The sequence below is a fragment of the Oncorhynchus masou genome, chromosome 12 (assembly GCF_036934945.1).
Source record: "Oncorhynchus masou masou isolate Uvic2021 chromosome 12, UVic_Omas_1.1, whole genome shotgun sequence".
Classification (NCBI taxonomy): Eukaryota; Metazoa; Chordata; class Actinopteri; order Salmoniformes; family Salmonidae; genus Oncorhynchus; species Oncorhynchus masou.
In genome coordinates, this window is record NC_088223.1 from 86,125,224 (window position 1) to 86,147,926 (window position 22,703).

Genomic DNA, 22,703 nt, shown 5'->3' on the forward strand with positions numbered 1-22,703 from the left:
TTGACTCAAATTATGTCAATTAGCCTATCAGAAATTTCTAAAGCCATGATATAATTTTGTGGAATTTTCCAAGCTGTTTAAAGGCACAGTCAACTTAGTGTATGTAAATGTCTGACCCACTGGAATTGTGAAACAGTGAATAAGTGAAATAATCTGTCTGTAAACAATTGTTGTAAAAATTACTTGTGTCATGCAAAGTAGATGTCCTAACAAACTATAGTTTGTTAACAAGACATTTGTGGAGTGGTTGAAAAATGAGTTAGTGACTCCAACCTGAGTGTCCGTAAACTTTCGACTTCAACTGTAGCTTTAAAAAAAATGTAGGGGCGTGGATCAGAAAACCAGTCTATCTGATGTGACCACGCATACCATACCACCACGGGGCATGCTGTTCACAACACCGACATCAGCAAACCACTCGTACACACAATGTCATAACATGCGTCTTCCCGCTACGGTAGAAACCAGGATTAATCCATGAATCAAATCAAATTGTATTTGTCACATGCACCAAATACAACAGTTGTAGACCTTACAGTGGAATGCTGACTTACAAGCCCTTAACCAACAAGGCAGTTAACACACTTGACTGCAGCTCTGCGTTGTAACCGACTCGTGGGACAATGCTCACCTTCGATGGCTACTGACACACTGGAGAAGTGTAACCTGCCTAAATGACTACCGACCTGTAGCACTCACATCTGTAGCAATGAAGTGCTTTGAAAGGCTGGTCATGGGTCACATCAACACCATTATCCCAGAAACCCTAGACCCACTCCAATTTGCATACCACCCCAACAGATCCACAGATGATGCAATCTCTATTGCACTCCACACTGCCCTTTCCCACCTGGACAAACGGAACACTTGTGAGAATGCTATTCACTGACTGCGGGCCTAATCCCCTAACATCAGTGCCCGACCTCACTAATGCTCCAAACATTTTTTTTTATCATATTGTCTATCCACTAGAAACTCTCAAACAATATGGACGCAGATATAAAAAGTGCTGAAGTGAGTAAAATCATCTGTTGCAACAATCAATACAGAGTTCCAAACTGCCTCCGGAAGCAACATCAGCACAAGAACTGTTTGTCAGGAGCTTCATGAAATGGGTTTCATGGCCAAGCAGCTGCACACAAGCAAGCCGAAGATCACCACATGCAATGCCAAGCATTGGCTGGAGTGGCGTAAAGCTCACTGCCATTGGACTCCGGAGCAGTGGACACGCGTTCTCTGGAGTGATAAATCACACTTCGCCACTTTGCAGTCCGACAGACGAATCTGGGTTTGGTGGATGCCAGGAGAATGCTACCTGTCCGAATGCAGTGCCAACTGTAACGTTTGGTGGAAGAGGAATAATGGTCTGGGGCTGTTTTTCAAGGTTCAGGCTAGTCCCAGTGAAGGGAAATAACGCTACAGCATACAATGACATTCTAAATGAGTCTGTGCTTCCAACTTTGTGGCAACAGTTTGGGTTCCTGTTTCAGCATGGCAATGCATCCTCGCACAAAGCGATGTCCACACAGAAATGGTTTGTCGAGATCAGTGTGGAAGAACTAGACTGGCCTGGACAGAGCAGTGACCTCAACCCCATCGGACACCTTTGTGATGAATTGAACCACTGACTGCGGGCCTAATCGCCTAACATCAGTGCCCGACCTCACTAAAGCTCCACAAACATTTTTTTAGTGTTACCATCTGTGGTCTAGAGCTTGTCACAAATTCACACTTCTCCACAATGCAATACAACACTTTGAATTTAACGTCACACTGTTCAGTGTTTAATAGAATACTGCATAGAAGGCCTACCTGTGATTTGGCTGGAGGAATGGGATGCTATTCTTTGTTTTGTTCATCTTTCCCCTTCAAAGTGTTGTATTGAGTAGAAGTGCATTCGAAAAGTTCAGACACCTTGACTTTTTCCACATCGTTACAGCCATATTCTTAAAAATGTTATCCCTCAATCAACGCACAATATCCGGTAATGACAAAGCAAAACCAGGTTCAGAATTTTTGGCAAATGTATTAAAAATAAAAAGCTGAAATTCAGTTACATAAGTATTCAGACCCTTTACTCAATACTTTGTTTGATGCCCTTTGGCAGCGATTACAGCCTTGAGTCTTCTTGGGTAGGATGCTACAAGCTTGGCACACCTGTATTTAGAGAGTTTCTACCATTCTTCTCTGCAGATCCTCTCAAGCTCTGTCAGGTTGGAAGGGGAGTGTCGCAGCACAGCTATTTTCAGGTCTCTCCAGAGATGTTCAATCATATTCTAGTCCGGGCTCTGGCTGGGCCACTCAAGGACATTCAAACACTTGTCCCCAAGCCACTCCTGCGTTGTCTTGGCTGTGTGCTCAGGGTCGTTGTCCTGTTGGAAGGTGAACCTTCGCCCCAGTCAGAGATCCTGAGCACTGTAGAGCAGGTTTTCATCAAGGATCTCTGTACTTTGTTTTGTTCATCTTTCCCCTCGATCCTGACTAGTCTCCCAGTCCCTTCAGCTGAAAGACATCCCCACAGCATGATGGTGCCACCACCATGCTTTACCGTAGGGATGGTGCCAGGTTTCCTCTGGAGGAAACGCTTGGTAATTCAGGCCAAAGAGTTTAATCTTGGTTTCATCAGACCAGAGAATCTTGTTTCTCATGGTCAGAGTCTTTAGGTGCCTTTTTCCAAGCGGGCTGTCATGTGGCTTTTACTGAGGAGTGGCTTCCGTCCGGCCACTACCATAAAGGCCTGACTGGTGGAGTGTTGCAGAGATGGTTGTCCTTCTGGAAGGTTCTTCCATCTCCACAGAGGAACTATGGAGCTGTCAGAGTGACCATCGGGTTCTTGGTCACCTCCCTGACGAAGACCCTTCTCCCCCAATTGCTCAGTTTGGCCGGGTGGCCAGCTCTAGGAAGAGTCTAGGTGGTTCAAACTTCTTCCATTTAAGAATGATTGAGGCCACTATGTTCTTGAGAACCTTCAATGCTGCATAAATGTTGTTGTACCCTTCCCCAGATCTGTGCCTCAACACTATCCTGTCTCGATGCTCTACGGACAATTACGTTCATTCGACCTCTATGCTTGGTTTTGCTCTGAAATGCACTGTCAACTGTATAGTTGTCATATAGACAGTGTGTGCCTTTCCAAATCATTTCCAACCAATTGAATTTACCACAGATGGACTCCAATCAATTTGTAGAAAAATCAAGGATGATCAATGGAAACAAGATGCACCTGAGCTTAATTTCAAGTTTCACAGCAAAGGGTCTGAATACTTGTGTAAATAATGTATTTTTATTAATACATTTGCAAAAATGTAAATCAAATAAAAAAAACTTATCTTTGTCATTTTGCGGTGTTGTGTGTAGATTGATGAGGACATTATTTATTTAATTTTTGGATAAGGCCTATTAAGTAACAAAATGTAGAAAAGGGGAAGGAGTCCAAATACACTATTTCCAGACATAGTAGCCACAAAAGACTCAGGAAGTCTATTGATGATTGACAAAGACATTAAATAATAGTTTATTCAAGATAATTAATAAATCAGTTTATCCTGAAACTTAAGGATCGCCACCCTAGATTCATCCCAAAAGTATGCTTAATCATGGTTTTGTATGGTACAGTGTAAGCACCAGGGTGATTACAAGAGAAACAAATATTATCCCGCTGTGTAGAAAACTAACCAGTGGTAACAGAAGCTGACTATCAAAGCTCAACTAAAAAAGGACATGAAAATGAAACACAGCAAACTGTGCATAACCAAATCTCAGCAAACAGTTCCACCAAAGAGCAAATAAGCCTGAATGGCATTCTGTTGATAAAAAAGGGTAACAAAGTATAAATGAGCTGGAATTGGTAGTTGTACAAACAGACCTTTATAGTCTCAGTGTGTGTTTCTCTTTCCAGTTTGATTAACTAAAATAAAACCTTTCCCTGTGAGCCAAGCCCAGCACTATGTGAATCCCAGAGTGAAACCTGGGAGAAGCCAGAGGGCTAAGTCCCCACCAAGTAAAAGAAAGTGTTGAACCGAATCAATCTATTTCAATGCCAGGAGGTGAGAATGGTGAGAGGTTCCCTGTGGATGACCAGTTGAGTGGATCAAAGTACACAGTCTGACTGGGCGTAGAGGCCTGTTAAGAGTTTCGCCACAAAGGTGATTTAGAACGGCACTGGGCACAACTCCAAAACAGATTACAAACCACGAGTAGGCCGACTGCTGATGACGAGTTTCAGACTACTGTTCATGTATTGCTTCCTGCATCAAATGTGCTTTTGGGGGGGGTTGGGGGGGTCAAAGAAATCAAAACGAAAAATTGGTTGGAGACAAAGTGAGATGACTTTCAGCATCGCATTTTTGGCTCTTAATGTGTTAGGGAGTGCAAAGCATTGGCTTAAAAGCTAAGCATAATTTGCAAACCAATTGAAAACTGATTGTACACATAATCACAGGGAAATGTCAGCAGTACCCCAGTAGGTGGACAGCGCGCCGAACCAACAGCAGATGAACAGTCGGCATGAACTTGACACAGCTGACTTTTAGAACTTGTTTGTCAGTGCAGCTTGACACAAATCTCTGAGCTTTTGGCTGTCCACCAGAAGAAGAAAGAGCAAACCCTGAACGAGCTACATACAGTACAGGCCTAAAAATCAGGAAACCAAGGATGTGTTCGTCCTTAGGGTAAAACTAACGCAAGTGACAGATTTACTACCTGAAACCACAGAATCTGCGGAGCATATTTTTGAGATGCGCAACCGTTAATAAATTACTTGCTCCTATTGTCTCAGTCTAGCAAACAGTAGTGAAACATTTTTGCAAAAATTTTAATTTTAGTAGCTTGTATTACTAGCTACTGTGTCTAGCCAAAATAGATTTTACGTAGGGGTAACTCCATAATCCATGACTGAAAATGTACATTTAGGTGTGGGGCTACTGATTGAGAATTATGGTTCTGGCAGCCTATCTATGCAACTGGGAGATACTGTGGTTCAGACCTGGGACTCAGCCATACATGAACCTTCAAGTGGTCAGAGGAATAAAAAAATAAAACAATTAACGGCCTAATACCTGATTGATGCCAATTGAATATTTCATCAGAGGGAGCAATTTGCTGTTCATTTCAATTATGATCAGGCAGCAACTTATTTATCGTCAACAGACGGTCATTTAAGTCAACCAACAGAAAACATTTAGGGAGTCCAATAGCTTGGTATTGAGGGGGTGGTTAACATTTCCAGTAATATGTATTTCTCTAAAACCTGGTACAAACCATTCTGCTTGCAGCTGCTCACAGGCAAGTGCAAAATTCAACATCTCCCAAAAAAGGAAAGCTCACCTTCTTACAAACCCCTTAAAATGAGTCACTCACAGCAGAACGGAAGAATCCCTTTGTTACATTCATATTGCCCAACTCCATGTCTTCATCTGTCATTATGTTTATGTAGTTATGCATGCAGTCTCCATGGCCTCTATGGATAATGATGGAACTACCAAGTATCCATGAGAGAGTCAGGTGAAAACACTGAACATTTTCAAAGCATCTGTGGTAAGGGAAGAAAAATAATGGATATCATGGATATCGTTAACCAACAGATTGCCTTCCTTTTTGAAGCTTTGACATTAAAAGTTTAACGCCATCCATCATTTTGACTGACAAATATTCACACACAAGCATAAAAAGGATAAGCTAATGATTTTACAATTCATGCAAACCTCATCTCTAGCCTACTGCACATTGGGGTGCTGCAGCCAAAGTAAAGTTGTGTGTTTATTGACCATCACATTCACCCAAATGAAGTCACACTCAACGGATTCAAATCTATGCTGTCCGAACGTCTGATGGACATAACATAGTATGTAACATTTATGGTGGGACATTTTTATTTTTCAAGTAGGCCTATTACATTGAAATCGCCACGTTCGGTTGTAGGGAATGAGGGAGGGACTCACAGCTCATGGCGTTGACTTTTTTCCGAAGGAGAGTGTGAGGTGTGTCTCGGTTTAGAGCTCTGTGCTCTGTTAATCAGTGTCAGACGGGTTCAGTAACAGATGATAAAAATACATCACAGAGGGGCGTGACAACAAATCAAGCCTGCCAATCATTAGTGAACCGAGACCTTGCTGAAACGTAGCAGTAGTGTTTGAGCCAAGAATTATTAAAAATAGAGATCAATAGGGATTAAAAATAAAAATTATAGTTGACCATTCTGGATGGAGGACCATTAATGATTACAAGAGCGACATACAGTAGGAGCCCTTGAGAGAGGCACAAAGGGGCCAGTCAGCCATCCCAAGCCTTGTGATTCAGCCCTGTAGCGTGAGAATGGAACACTTTGCATGAGGAACTGCTGCCTTGATGCCATGCCCAGCAGCAAGAGAGCAAGTCTCAAAACAAATGCAGGAGGCACAAACCGACAAACACACACCACAACTCAACCCTCATGTCTCTAGTCAACCAGTTGACAGGCCATTATAGTGTGACACATTTAGCCGTTTCAGATAGTTAGTGACACGTCACGCTATAGGCCAAACAGTTACATTCCTTCTCGTAATGTAAATGATAATGGTTACTACTATCAGTAATTATTAACTGGCTGGTTCGAGCCCTGAATGCTGATTGGCTGACAGCCATGGTATATCAGACCGTATACCACGGGTATGACAAAACATTTAGTTTTACTGCTCTAATTACATTGGTAACCAGTTTATAACAGCAAAAAGGCACTTCTGCGATTTGTGATACATGGCCAATATACCACTAGTAGGGCTGTGTCCAGGCACTCTGCAATGTTTCGTGCATAAGAACAGCCTTTAGCCATGGTATATTGGCCATATACCACACCCCCTCGAGTCTTATTGCTTAAGTATAGATCTAAGTTACTGTATACAAGTATAGATAAAGAAATTATTGGATGTCAAAAAATCCGCAAACTTCAGACAGTAAAAATATATAAGTTCGGCATGCTCTTAAGAGCATTATATTAAAATCACATGGGTTTAACTGCCTCCCTGTTCGCTACATACTTCAGTTTGAGACGGCCACCGTTGCAGTCGTTTGAGGTGATGTCAAAACAATTGGTGTTGTACACAAAGTCATCAGCGATTGGATCATCTCTAACCAAATCAGAGTATCAAAGCCAATGACAATTTTTTTCAAAATGCTGCTTTACCCACATTTGTTCTGGCTATGACCTAACCCATCGGTTTTTGGGACCAATCAGAACAGTTAGAATGTGTTTGCGTTCACGAAAAGCGTCAGAGAGGTACTCAGAGGCAGACTCACTGCATAGAATAAACTAAGCGACCATGGGAGTGGTGTAGTGTCTGGCTGGTGTAAGGAGTTTGGGTAGCCAGGAAAGTTTACTTCGCCTGCTTTAGAATCAGTTGTGGTCATTAACAGTGACTATCACACTTAGACCGCCTAAACCACAATGACATACAGTAAGATATGAACAACAATTCATATAACCTTGACGAAGTAAATAATTTACGACAGCAACAGGTACAGTAATCATGTGACAGCGTCTGAGGTAAAGGAATGACACACACCCAAGGTATCGATAACGTCTTCACATGCACCTGGAGACTACCAGGAGAAGACGTTCTCCAGAGACGGGCAAGTTTGATAACCACAGTGGCAGGGCACTGCATTCCACACAAACATTTCAAGTGAGGAAATTCCAGCCTGCAAGCTGATGCCAAGTGCCCTGGTATGCTCCAAATCCAGTAGCCTGTGTGCGCCAGTTGGATTTGTTACAGTGCCCTTCCCTGCAGCAGACATGGATATCCGTCCAACTGAAGGGCCTTACCTTACAAGCCTGCTAGTCTTAAGGGCTACAGGGGGGTCAGTTATGAACATAGAAATAACCTTTTTCCCTTCCGTTCAAAGTTGAAAGCAATGGTTATTTGTTTTATGAGTACTTCCATTGCATATGAATATTATACTTTACAGTCAGTGCCTCAGTCACAGGGTCAACTTTTTAAGAGCACAAATCCTGCTCGAAAAACACTTGACATCGCCGAAAGAGGAACCAGTGGAACTGAAGGCACTGCAAATGGAAAGATACATCAAATCAGTTAACTGTAATGATCCTTTTAAGTGAATTTTGGAATATTCTCATCTGTGGAATGGATTCCGAAAAGGAAGCAGCTGGTGGATGCGGATGCTACTCCAGTGCAGCGTGAGGAATGACTTCTCAGCCTATTGAAAACTGACATACCAACCCAATACATTTTCACACAACTGAATTTTTAATAATCCGTACAGCTGCCCTAATTCACAGCAGAAAAACAAATGAGAACAAAATTCAAAATCTCTGCCTTGTGATCATATGTTTATTAGGATTTTTCAACAGATCTCTGCATCTCACAAAATAAAAACTTAAGCTAGAAGAAGTAGGCCATGAGGGTAAGTATAATTCCCTCCAGCAGCTGCTAATGTTGGTCGCAATTCTGCCAGAACCATAAAGGAAAACGATCCCTGGCAGTTTGACCCTTCCTCACCCGGGACTAGCAGACTAGAAACCACCCAATCAAATGGAGCCACGGAGTTTATCAGAAAATTCCTTCTAGGGCCCCCAAAAAAATAACAAATTATTTGGAACTCATGAGGGGCCGCAGTCCCTCGCGGGTCTGCGTATCCACACATGCCATCAGTGAGCGTTTTGAGGGCACGAAGAAAAATTGTCACCTTCCGAGCAAAACATTATCGACCACTTGTTTTTTTTTGTACAATTCTACACATTTTGCAAAAGGGTAGAGATCAATAGGGGCCCATCAGTCGGTAATTCGTTCATGACTACTACAAGTTTAGATTGGTTAGCTGGCCACTAAACCATAAAGATTGTTTAAATAAACTGCTGACATGGGTTAATTGAGTGGCTGTCAGAGACTGACAAAATAAAAAAAAATGCTGATGCACAACCAAATTTTGAAAATTGCAACTCATCTATTCTACTATTCTAACTCTCAACAGTAAGTTGAGACAGACTGAATCCCCCTCAACAACAAAAAAATAAAAAAAATAAAGGAAATTGATCCGGCTGCCAGTTGCCCATCCCTGTTCTCGATCAACAGAATCTTAACAGACACTTCAAAAACTGCATATGGTGGCATCTGTGTAAAGGGAAGGACAGCCAGGAAGACAGACACACACTAATCCTTCAACTCCTCTCACTTCAGTTCCGAGACCAATATCGGAGCACTACTGGAATTCAGGGCAGGAAATTCCATTACCTTGATACTCTGATTGGAAAACAAGTTTAAACAAAACTCAGAATTCACTGTAGGGGAAGTAGAAGAAAGACAAAGTTATTTATTGCGGACCAGTCGTGGAATTGTCCAAAGACACCTAAATTCATAAGCTACTGAGCTGGCCACTGAGGATCTATTAAATTGAGCAGTTTACACCAAGATGTAATTAATTTTCCCCAACATGTTAAACACCCGCTTGAGTCTAACAATGACTTTTAGTTGCATACTGGTTCCAAAAAAGACAAACTACGGCCAGCTGGCAAAGCCAATAATTAAAACTCTCCTGACCATGCAAGTAGGCTGTTGGCTACACCAGTTTTCTCAGCTGTAATGTGGCCTGCAGTAGAGCCACTAAGATTCTGGGTCCACATTTGGCTGACTCTATTTTCAAAAATGCCAGATTTGTTTCCTTTGCTGTATCGAAAGTTGCAACATCTTTCCACATGTATGGATCCCTTTCAAGATATTTTCATATGAGGTTATGATTAATAATGATGAACCTAATGAACTGGTTGGTCAGGAACATTTGCCAGTTCAGGCCAAACAAAGCAGTCTATTTGTATTCCAAAAAGCATTTCAAAAGGCTGTGTGACCACAGTCATCATGAGTGCAAACCAGATTTTATTGGTCACATACACATATTTAGCAGATATTATAGCAGGTTTAGCGAAATGCTTGTGTTCCTAGCTCCAACAATGCATTAATATCTAACAATTCACAAAAATCTAAAAGTAATTTTATATATATATATATATATATATATACATACAGTGCCTTGCGAAAGTATTCGGCCCCCTTGAACTTTGTGACCTTTTGCCACATTTCAGGATTCAAACATAAAGATATAAAACTGTATTTTTTTGTGAAGAATCAACAACAAGTGGGACACAATCATGAAGTGGAACGACATTTATTGGATATTTCAAACTTTTTTAACAAATCAAAAACTGAAAAATTGGGCGTGCAAAATTATTCAGCCCCCTTAAGTTAATACTTTGTAGCGCCACCTTTTACTGCGATTACAGCTGTAAGTCGCTTGGGGTATGTCTCTATCAGTTTTGCACATCGAGAGACTGAAATTGTTTCCCATTCCTCCTTGCAAAACAGCTCGAGCTCAGTGAGGTTGGATGGAGAGCATTTGTGAACAGCAGTTTTCAGTTCTTTCCACAGATTCTCGATTGGATTCAGGTCTGGACTTTGACTTGGCCATTCTAACACCTGGATATGTTTATTTTTGAACCATTCCATTGTAGATTTTGCTTTATGTTTTGGATCATTGTCTTGTTGGAAGACAAATCTCCGTCCCAGTCTCAGGTCTTTTGCAGATTCCATCAGGTTTTCTTCCAGAATGGTCCTGTATTTGGCTCCATACATCTTCCCATCAATTTTAACCATCTTCCCTGTCCCTGCTGAAGAAAAGCAGCCCCAAACCATGATGCTGCCACCACCATGTTTGACAGTGGGGATGATGTGTTCAGGGTTTAGAGCTGTGTTGCTTTTACGCCAAACATAACGTTTTGCATTGTTGCCAAAAAGTTCAATTTTGGTTTCATCTGACCAGAGCGCCTTCTTCCACATGTTTGGTGTGTCGCCCAGGTGGCTTGTGGCAAACTTTAAACAACACTTTTTATGGATATCTTTAAGAAATGGCTTTCTTCTTGCCACTCTTCCATAAAGGCCAGATTTGTGCAATAAACGACTGATTGTTGTCCTATGGACAGAGTCTCCCACCTCAGCTGTAGATCTCTGCAGTTCATCCAGAGTGATCATGGGCCTCTTGGCTGCATCTCTGATCAGTCTTCTCCTTGTATGAGCTGAAAGTTTAGAGGGACGGCCAGGTCTTGGTAGATTTGCAGTGGTCTGATACTCCTTCCATTTCAATATTATTGCTTGCACAGTGCTCCATGGGATGTTTAAAGCTTGGGAAATCTTTTTGTATCCAAATCCGGCTTTAAACTTCTTCACAACAGTATCTCGGACCTGCCTGGTGTGTTCCTTGTTCTTCATGATGCTCTCTGCGCTTTTAACGGACCTCTGAGACTATCACAGTGCAGGTGCATTTATACGGAAACTTGATTACACACAGGTGGATTGTATTTATCATCATTAGTCATTTAGGTCAACATTGGATCATTCAGAGATCCTCACTGAACTTCTGGAGAGAGTTTGCTGCACTGAAAGTAAAGGGGCTGAATAATTTTGCACGCCCAATATTTTAGTTTTTGATTTGTAAAAAAAGTTTGAAATATCCAATAAATGTCGTTTCACTTCATGATTGTGTCCCACTTGCTGTTGATTCTTCACAAAAAAATACAGTTGTATATCTTTATGTTTGAAGCCTGAAATGTGGCAAAAGGTCGCAAAGTTCAAGGGGGCCGAATACTTTCGCAAGGCACTGTAAATATATATATATGTATGTATGTATGTATGTATGTATGTATGTATGTATGTATGTATGTATGTATAAAAATATTAGGATGAGCAATGTCAGAGTGGCAATGTCCAAAACAGTAGAATCTAATACAGTATATACACACAAATAAGTGACCATTAATAAGTGACCAGGGTTCCATTGTTAAAAGTGACCAATATTAGCTTCTCTAGGGTGTGGGACGCCTTACAATTATTTGAGAACATAGCCCAGCAGACAAATCATTACAAACAGTAACCAGCCAAGTAGAAGAGTTACACAAGTCAGAAATAGAGATAAAACCAATCACTTACCTTTGATGATCTTCATATGGTTGCCCTCAGAAGACATTCATTTATTCAATAAAATGTTCCTTTTGTTCGAAAAAGTCTCTTTATATTCAAAAACCTCAGTTTTGTTTGCGCGTTTTCAGTAATCCACAGGCTCAAACGCAGTCACAACAGGCAGACAAAAAATCCAAATTGTATCCGTAAAGTTCATAGAAACATGTCAAACGATGTTTATAATTCAATCCTCAGGTTGTTTTTAGCCTTAATAATCGATAATATTTCAACCCGGACAATAACGTCGTCAATATAAAAGGTAAACAAGAAAGGCACTCTCTCGGGCGTGCGCATGAAAAAGCTCTGTGACACAGCAGGGTCCACTCATTCAGACTGCTCTTACTCCCTCATTTTTCAGAATACAAGCCTGAAACAATTTCTAAAGACTGTTGATATCTAGTGGAAGGCATAGGAACTGCAATTTGAGTCCAAAGTCAATGGATACGGTTATGGCATTGAATAGAAAACTACAAACTACCTACTTCCTGAATGGATTTTTGTTCTGTAATACAGACACTATTTTAACAGTTTTGGAAACTTTAGAGTGTTTTCATTCCAAATCTACCAATTATAGGATATGCATATCTTCTGGGCCTGAGTAGAAGGCAATTTAACATGGGCATGCTTTTCATCCAAAATTCCAAATGCTGCCCCCTACCCTAGAGGAGTTAAAAGTGACCAGTGTTCCATGTACACTACCGGTCAAAATTTGGCCCTTCTGTGATTTTATTTGCCCCCTCCCCAAAGTTTTAGTAAATGTTACATTTTTATTACTAAAAAAACAAAAGTAATTTGAAATTATTAGTTTTGATATTTTTGTCAAATATTATATCCATTATATCCTCTTGTGGTCAATTTACAGTCTACAAATGATTTGTAATAATGTTCTGGCCCCCTGACCATTCCTTCAAGAAAAGATTTGGCCCGCGGCTGAATCTAGTTTTTTTTTTTTTAAGTGTTAGAACAGACTGGTATTACTAATAATTTATTAAGCAATGTTTACACTACTCTAAACAAGCAGAAAAATAAATATAATCTAACAGCACCGGTTTGTCACATATGTACGCAGCTCTCGCTCCCAAAACCTCTTTTCTTGATCTCCTTCGTATTGTTACGATCATAAATTAATTTTGTCATTAGTAAGCTTTGTATAGTATCCTTGTATAACTACCATCGAGCTGTAGGCCTAAGAGCACATCCTGTTAATTTTTAATACTATAACTTAGGCCTATATTTCAATATACTGTATCAATTATTAATTTGTTCATGCCATCTCACAGCATAGGAGACATTCCTGCTTTGAAATGCAATCAAGCATTTTAGTTTAACAAAAGGGAGCTTTGAATAATTAGCCTAAACAATAAATATACCGCAATTCACAAATGCATGCAACTGCTCAGTCTGCTGTAATAAAGGTGTTATATACCTTATTTTTCTCATTAGACCAGATTCTCCGGTGCACTTATTTAGTGCTGTTTACACTGTTCCAAATAGTCATACATACATGTATACACAGGTTACTATATACACTGCTCAAAAAAATAAAGGGAACACTAAAATAATACATCCTAGATCTGAATGAATGAAATTTTCTTATTAAATACTTTTTTCTTTACATAGTTGGAATGTGCGGACAACAAAATCACAAAAATGATCAATGGAAATCAAATTTATCAACCATTGGAGGTCTGGATTTGGAGTCACACTCAAAATTTAAGTGGAAAACTACACTACAGGCTGATACAACTTTGATGTAATGTCCTTAAAACAAGTCAAAATGAGGCTCAGTATGACCTGTATGACCTCCCTACAATGCCTGGGCATTCTCCTGATGAGGTGGCGGATGGTCTCCTGAGGGAGATGTGCTCAATTGGATTCAGGTCTGGGGAACGGGCGGGCCAGTCCATAGCATCAATGCCTTCCTCTTGCAGGAACTGCTGACACACTCCAGCCACATGAGGTCTAGCATTGTCTTGCATTAGGAGGAACCCAGGAGGAACCCAGGGCCAACCGCACCAGCATATGGTCTCACAAGGGGTCTGAGGATCTCATCTCGGTACCTAATGGCAGTCAGACTACCTCTGGCGAACACATGGAGGGCTGTGCGGCCCCCCAAAGAAATGCCACCCCACACCATGACTGACCCACCGCCAAACCGGTTATGCTGGAAGATGTTGCAGGCAGCAGAACGTTCTCCACGGCGTCTCCAGACTCTGTCACATGCTCAGTGTGAACCTGCTTTCATCTGTGAAGAGCACAGGGCACCAGTGACGAATTTGCCAATCTTGGTGTTCTCTGGCAAATGCCAAACGTCCTGCACGGTGTTGGGCTGTAAGCACAACCCACACCTGTGGTCGTCGGGCCCTCATACCACCCTCATGGAGTTTCTGACCGTTTGAGCAGACGCATGCACATTTGTGGCCTGCTGGAGGTCATTTTGCAGGGCTCTGGCAGTGCTCCTCCTTGCACAAAGGCGGAGGTAGCGGTCCTGCTGCTGGGTTGTTGCCCTCCTACGGCCTCCTCCATGTCTCCTGGTAGCGCCTCCATGCTCTGGACACTACGCTGACAGACACAGCAAACATTCTTGCCACAGCTCGCATTGATGTGCCATCCTGGATGAGCTGCACTACCTGAGCCACTTGTGTGGGTTGTAGACTCGTGCTACCACTAGAGTGACAGCACCGCCAGCATTCAAAAGTGACCAAAACATCAGCCAGGAAGCATAGGAACTGAGAAGTGGTCTGTGGTCACCACCTGCAGAACCACTCCTTTATTGGGGGTGTCTTGCTAATTGCCTATAATTTCCACCTGTCTATTCTATTCCATTTGCACAACAGCATATGAAATTTGTCAATCAGTGTTGCTTCCTAAGTGGACAGTTTTATTTCACAGAAGTGTGATTGACTTGAAGTTACATTGTGTTGTTAAAGTGTTCCCTTTAGTGTACAGCCTCCTTTTTCTTGATCTCCCGTAGTTTCCATAACTAAGTCAAATGTCTTCCACAGATCTGACTTCCCCTTCCCCGAGCAACTAGTAAACATTCAACCGTTTCCAGTTTCTTTCTCACATTACTGTGTTGAGTTTGGTATAACCAATTTCTTGATGCGATTATGATAGGCTGTGTCAGGCCCTATTGGTCACATGCATGTGATGCTTACATGTTTCACGTAAAGGCAGCAAGAGTTGAGGGAATAAGGAACGTTATTCATTAACAAATTATGGATTTCGGTAAAAGAAATTAAGCCAAAAACAAGAAACTAAATGGCTGAAATTGTCACAAGCTTCAGCACGGACAGAGCAATAAGAACTTGCTGTGCTGCCTTTTCACTGCAGTGAGGAGGAAAGCAAGACAACGTGCAATAGTCAAACAGGCACTCAGTCATTTTTATTAACAGTGTGACCATTGGACTTTTTCCTTGATCCATGTGTGTCTTAATTATTTAATCAGAAGTGTGCTTAAAGCATCAGACAAGCTCAGTGTATTTGGAAAGTATTCAGATCCCTTGACTTTTTCCACAGTTTGTTATGTTACAGCCTTATTCTATGAGGATATGAAAATCTGGACACTGTCCAACCACAATTGCCGTGTGTATTTTTGTTAGTCATCAAGCATTTCCATTTATCCAACACAACTATCATACTTGTATCAATTGTAAATGCAAATCGCATTAAAAAAAGTTGATGTACACAATTAAAAAGAGCAACTATTTTTATTTCTCAACTGGTAATTGAAGCGCGCCTCCCAGTTGACAGTCAAGTGCAGGCAACGTTAGGCAGGCTATCAGGACTTCCCAATGCGTGCTGAAGGCAGTATGCATTTTGAGAAAAAAGATAATAAAATGCTTTGAAACCTGAATCTTTTACTTCATATTGAGGCATATCTTACCCTGCTTCAAAGTAGCCTTGGCAAAATCCAACCATAGAAAGAGGCAATTATTTTATAAAATACTTCCTGGTACGCCATTTCTCTTCTGTTCTATTGGTTTTCATATCAACTTTCTTTTGATGTCCAGAAGCTAAAAAGGCACAATAGTTGCATCTTCAGATTCACCCTCTTTATAACAGATGTTCATCTATGTTACATTTGGAACCCCTCGCATCAAGTTGCACTGTTCAGAATGGTGGTTTCCCTCAAACTGCATTTTGGAAAATGTTAGAAAATTACATTTTATTGGCTGCTTCATTACATGAGTTGCATGGTTTGAATCTAAATGTGATTTCTGTCATTCTGAGCACTGTGGGTGGACGCACTAACGGGCTAAGCACGCAACACATGGGTCCGGTAAATTTCTCAAGAGGACAGTAAATTTAAATCTGGTCACGCACGTTGTCCGGCATCACGGAAAGAAACCCTCCTTATTGTATTTTCATTACAATAATCTATATTTGATTACTTTAAGTCTACAGACCTGTTGTTTTGTAAATGCCACTGTGAATAGATGGTATTGAAAATGTCATTGAAAGTTCATGGAGAAAATGAAAATCGAATTTTATTTATCACATGCACCGAATACAACAGGTACCTTACAGTGAAATGCTTACTTACAAGCTCTTAACCAACAATGCAGTTAAAAATAAGTGTTAGGTAATAACACATTTCAAGAGCACCAGTAAAATAACAGTAGAAAGGAAAGCAGACATGAAGTTGTCAATCCATCTTTCATACATGCTCAAGCTGTTTAAAAAAAACACACCCACTCAGAAACATTTCATCTGGAAGAATGCAATATTATGCCTAAACATTCATTGCAGTCCAAAAACGGATGCACTAATCCCCACATTCCCCCTTTAAAATCCAATTATAGGCCATTTCGAAAATCACATTGGAGATATGTCAAATGTCTGAGGCAATAGGAAAAATTAGTCAACTGTGTCTTGCTTATTAACAAACTGTTGATCATTTCGCAATATATGTAGAAATTCCTTTCGATGGGAAAGCCTGTTGCAGCACTGTACTCCCTATGAACTCCGAGAACATGCCCATCACCAAACATTTCACTGAGAACCAAATACTGTATGTTAGCTTAGGACAAAACCCAATATTTAAAAAATATATAAAAAGTCGTATAAATCTTAGAGCAGGGGATTCTTAAACTTTTTCAGCCTGAGACCCAAATGACAAATTTGGTGTGTTCCTGGGATACATGCTTATTTAAACATGCAACCATACGATCAGTACATTTCAATGCCCAAATGCCTAAAACTAATACAAAATGAAATATCCATATAAAGAGGGTTTTTTTTTTTTTTTTAAATGGGGTAAAAACACTTAAATATCTGTCTAGGTTGAAACTGTTGCTGTTAAAATAGAAGACATGATTTTCACTCTGAAGTAGAATAAACTGATTGATCACATCACAGATGTAGACCAGAAAACACACACAGTCCTAATGAGAGGTGTGTGGCTGGTTGAAGTTTTCAACAAGCATGTCTATTCTGGGCTCAGTATGACCGTGCAACACTGAGGTCATGCTCAGCATTGAGATGGTTTCTGTACTTGTTTTTTTAAAGTACACCAGTTGAGAACACTGACTCACAGGTATGTGGTGCCAAACTGGATTAGAACATCTGCCTTCAGTCAGTCAGGCAGACCGCTTCCTGCTGTAGAAAAGACACCTAGAACTGTGTAAGTGTGTATGCCTCAAAAAGCATCTTGCTTCAAACAGTTTTTCCAGTTTAGAATAAAAAGTATTTTACCAAAAAGTATTTTACCAGCAACATAACTTGTTTTCAACAATTATTTCTACAGTAAGATGAACAAGAGGCCTGATCATTTTTAATCTTCAAAAGTACTGTTACTTCATATGTACTGTTATCAGTAGCTAGCAAGCTTGCTTTGGCTAGCATTACTAGCTAGCTATTAGCTGTGTACAAGGGGATTGTTTGAAAGAGAAACACACAGCTACTACTATGAGAGATCGTACTCCCTTACTTCTGCTTATCACCCATTATAAAATGACAACAATGCCTTGCTAGAGCGCTGGGCCAGTAACCGAAAGGTTGCTGGATCAAATCCCTGAGCTACCCACTGTTCCCCGGTAGGCCGTCATTGTAAATAAGAGCTTGTTCTTAACAGACTTGCCTAGTTAAATAAAAGGTTTCATTTAAATAAAACATTTCAAAATGAAAATTAAATTATGCCCTGTTCTGAAAGAACTCCCTGGGTTTACTGCCCTGTTGTGGATATTTGGTAAGGACATGTCATTTTAATTTGTTTGTTTTGAGCACTTCCCCCACACCAAACACATTGTGGGCACTCCTCATTATTTCTCAAAAGTTTGTATGAAACCAAGAGAGAAACTCATCGCTGTATTTGCATTTCATGAAGATTGTGCGTATTAAGAGCTTGTGGATAGTAGTAATTAATTAAATAATCATAAATTTATGCTGACATCACGACCCACGATTAATGGTCGCAGACCCATATTTTAAGAAAAGCTGTTTTAAAGATATTCTGACAAACGTACCATGAGCCCTCACATTGTGACATATGATGAGAGCGCGATACATGGGGGAAAAAACAGCAAGTCAAAACTAATTGTGTCCATTTTAAATCTCTGAAAGAGCAGCAGCTTGAGCAAACACAGCACAGAAGCAAAATATACTTGTTTGCTCAAGTGCTTAACGACCAATGACATATTACCCTTTAAATTCTGGCCTCTGCTGTTGTACACAGTCAATAAATGTGCAGTTATGTACTGTCGCATCCGTCCTCCCCCAGTATCAATGCTCCTGACACACAGTGGAAGACAATTTATGCTTGATCCGTTAAATGTGGCCGGAGGCTTCGTATGGAGGGTGTGACGCAATAGCGTAGCCTCCAGAGGCATGCAGAAGCCAAATCAAGCTACGTACCGTGTCAACATGCACCTCTCAGATTTTGTAACAAATGCGGAGGGCTCCATATAGCTCCGCATTGACATGGTTGGTCGATGGTAGGTGGGGGTGTAAACACAAACTCAATTCCTTTGCAACAGCTTTGCGCAACAGCTTTATGCGCGACTTCTGTAGAGGACGTATCACCGTAAATGCTGAAGGGCCACTGCAGTCGACAGATTGACCATGCAGAGCCTTTAAGAGTAGCAAAGGCCAAGGACTCAAATTCTGGGTGGAGCAAGGAGAACTCGGATGGGCTGATGTGTTTGTGCTGAGAAAAAAGGTCTGAGACAGCAAAGCAACAGAGCAAAACAGTTCTGTACATGTGGCCTCCCAGCTGACAACACACCCTGACTAGTCGATTCATTAATAAATGAGTGCATTTGAAAGAAAGCAACAGCATGCAACAAGTTCAGAGCTTGATGTTTGGCAGATCAATTCAGATTGAGAAAAAAAAAGTAGCATGTCTCCTTCACAGACGCATTCAGTGCTTTCCTTTTTATAATAGACTATGCAACAAAGCTTGGAATTGTGTGACACTGAACTGAAAAAAAATCTGTATAAAACTAACACGTGATTAATGTAATGCACCAAACAGGTTAAGACAATTATCACGGCTTACAAAGGCATCTCTAAAAGAACATTTCAGATTTAGGGATGTCAAATGTTGAAATAAAAATCTATTTATATTCTTAAAATCCATACTTATTCATAAATCATTAACCATTCAAAAGTGCACAATCGCCTAGATTAAATCCATGGGTCATGAGTAACCTACCTGCTGAAGCCGACAGGAAAAGATGAGCTCGACATCCCTGATCCAGTCGCGTATCCGTTGCCTCTGTTCCAGCTGTCACTGACCGAGGGCAGTGGGGGATACAGGCCAAAGACAGGCTTCTGATCCTGCTGAAGACTCACTGCCGTCGAGGTGTTTGCTCCATATGGGTAACTCGGCCCGCTGATGGAGCCCGCCGAGTTGTGGGTACTAGGCAAGTCCAGGCTGGATATCTGACAATAGCTCCGACGATCATTCTCTTGCTTGATGACCCCTGGGGTGCAAAGTTGGATGAAGGAGGTGTCAGCATCCTCCTCCGTCTTGATGACAGGCATGGAGACACCTGGCTCCAGAAGCTGCTTCTGCTGGTCCGCGCTGTCCACATTTGTACAGTTTCCCCCATTGCTAGAGTCTATGGGCTTGTTTTCCATGTTGCCGTCCTCGAGCAGGACATCCTCCACTGACAGGGAGGAAAGGAAAGCAGCCTCGTCAGACACGTAAAACTCATTCAGGTCAGACAAAGAGCCAGGCAAGTCCAAATCCTGCAGAATGTCCATTGTATTGTCGCCAAGGAGCCTCTCGTTGACATCCAAGTCCTTCTGTGACTGTCCAAAGCTGACTGACCCCATGTCAAGCCTGTCTTTATCCATGGGTGAGAAGTTCTCCGTTTTCAGAGAGAGAAGGTCATGAGGGCGTCCAAGTACAGAGCTCCCTGGGGTGTTGGATCGATTCAAATCTGCAATACTCGCCTCCAACAGAGCAAAGTTCTCAAACAGCTGTTGGTTCTGCTGCGGTTTCTGTGGCTGCTGCTTTCTAAGGGCCTTCTCCATTACCTTCACTTCAGCCTCCTCTATAGTGAATCCCCCTGTGGAGAGCTCCATCTGAGTCGTAGTGACATTCATTCCGTTGGCGGAGTCTCTGGCTGGTGGCTGGGGTCTGGAGCCTGGCAGATGCATCAGGGAGGTTGATGTGGTGGACTTGGAACCACCTGTGTCACCCGAGAAGCTTCCTTCTACACTGCTCTCTGAGAGTTTACCGAAAGCCAAGCCCTTGTCCTTGCTGTGTTTCAGTCCACCTGGATCCATATCTTGATCCTGTTTGACACACAGAGGAATGCAAGCACTGGTTTAGAAAATGCTTGTAATTAAATTCATAAAACCACCAGAATTATAATTCAAATGAACACCAACGTTATAGGCAACAACAACAAAAAACATGTCTGAATAGAAATGGGTACTGTGTTATTTACAAATGTTCCTATACAATGCAATAATTTCAATCACACCTCTCTTGGCTTTGTGACTGACTCAATATGACAGCAACAGTAAACATGTCATCCCGCACGAATGATGCAGTTTCTACCTTTGTGCCAATTGAGATATCGCATGACTAACAAATTTCAGTTATTGTGTGTGACCAAGATGATCCATTATCTTGACAAGATACTCAAGTGGCAGCTCTAACAACAACAAGAAATGTCTTCAAAGATGGAAGGTAGGAGGCAAGATCAGGTGTAACTATTCTATCCAATGAGAGGGCAGATAAGCATGTGAACAACAGGCACAACTCAAAAATAAAGTACACAACTCAGATTTTAAGTGATATAAACACCTCCTGCAGGAGAAGACAGATTTGGGCCCAGTTACCCCTCTCGCTTTGCCTCTTCCTCTCTGGTGTGACTCACAAATTTCAGTTAATTACTGGAGCCCCACAGGGGTGCATGCTCAGCCCCCTCCAGTTCTCCCTGTTCGCCAATGACTGCATGGCCAGGCACAGCTCCAACCCAATCATTAAATTTGTCGACGACACAACAGTGGTAGGCCTGAACACCAACAATGACGAGACAGTCTATAGGGAGGTGGTCAGAGACCTGGACAGGTGGTGCCAGAATAACAACCTATCCCTCAACATAATCAAGACAAAGGAGATGATTGTGGACTACAGGAAAAGGAGGACTGAGCATGCCCCCATTCTCATCAACGGGACTGTAATGTAGCAGTTTGAGAGCTTCAGGTTCCTTGGTGTCCACATCACTAACAAACTAGAATGGTCCAAACACACCAAGACAGTTTGTGAAGAGGGCATGACAAAGCCTATTCTCCCTCAGGAAACTTCAAAGATTTGGCATGGGTCCTCAGATCCTCAAAAGGTTCTACAGCTGTAACATCGAGAGCATCCTGACTGGTTGCATCACTGCCTGGTACGGCACCTGCTCGGCCTCCGTCCGCAAGGCACTACAGAGGGTAGTGCGTACAGCCCAGTACATCACTGGGCAAAGCTGCCTGCCATCCAGGACCTCTACACCAGGCAGTGTCAGAGGAAGACCCTAAAAAGTGTCAAAGACCCCAGCCACCCTAGTTATAGACTGTTCTCTCTACTACCGCATGGCAAGCGGTACCGGAGCACCATGTCTAGGACCAAAAGGCTTCGCAACAGCTTTTACCCCCAAGCTATAAGACTCCTGAACAAGTAATCAAATGGCTACACAGACTATTTACATTGTCCGCCACCCCACCTTTACGCTATTGCTACTCTCTGTTAATCATATATGTATAGTCACTTTAACCATACTTACATGTACAATCTACCTCAATTAGCATGACTTACCGGTGCCTGTTTATATACTCCTGTTATTTTTCACTGTTGTTTTTATTTCTTTACTTATCCATTGTTCACCTAATAACTTTTTTTTAACTTAAAAATCAAACTCTTGGTTAGGGCCTGTATGTAAGCATTTCACAGTAAGGTGAAATACCTGTTGTATTCTGCACGCTTTACAAATAAACTTTGATTTGATTGAATTACTAAAGCTCCCACCTTGGGCCAATCAGAGTATTTTTTTTAAAATCCCAGATCTATGGCAAGACGCATCATTCACCTAAGTTTCCTCAAAATCAGGCAAGTACTGTCAGATATTGCGTCTGACTAATGAACGGACAGACAGACAGACCGATCCACAGTCCCCTCCCCGATTTAATAGTGGGGCACAATGCTGCAATGTTGTAGCAACATGTGTTTTTACTGTCAAGATGGATACCAATAAACTAGTAAAAAGA

General features: G+C 41.5%; 1 protein-coding gene across 7 annotated transcripts in view; it reads right to left on the reverse strand.

Annotated features, from left to right (window-relative positions):
* Positions 1-22,703, reverse strand: part of LOC135550983 (glucocorticoid receptor) — a 111,827-nt gene that overhangs the window by 85,087 nt on the left and 4,037 nt on the right. For 6 of the 7 annotated variants that reach the window (XM_064982321.1, XM_064982320.1, XM_064982319.1 and 3 more), the window contains exon 2: positions 19,651-20,741. In XM_064982321.1, coding sequence (XP_064838393.1) covers positions 19,651-20,732 — 1,082 coding nt within the window. In that variant the 5' untranslated portion in view covers positions 20,733-20,741. Of the gene's footprint in view, positions 1-19,650; positions 20,742-22,254; positions 22,279-22,703 lie in introns of those variants that run through there. The other variant, XM_064982322.1, reaches the window with a different exon arrangement.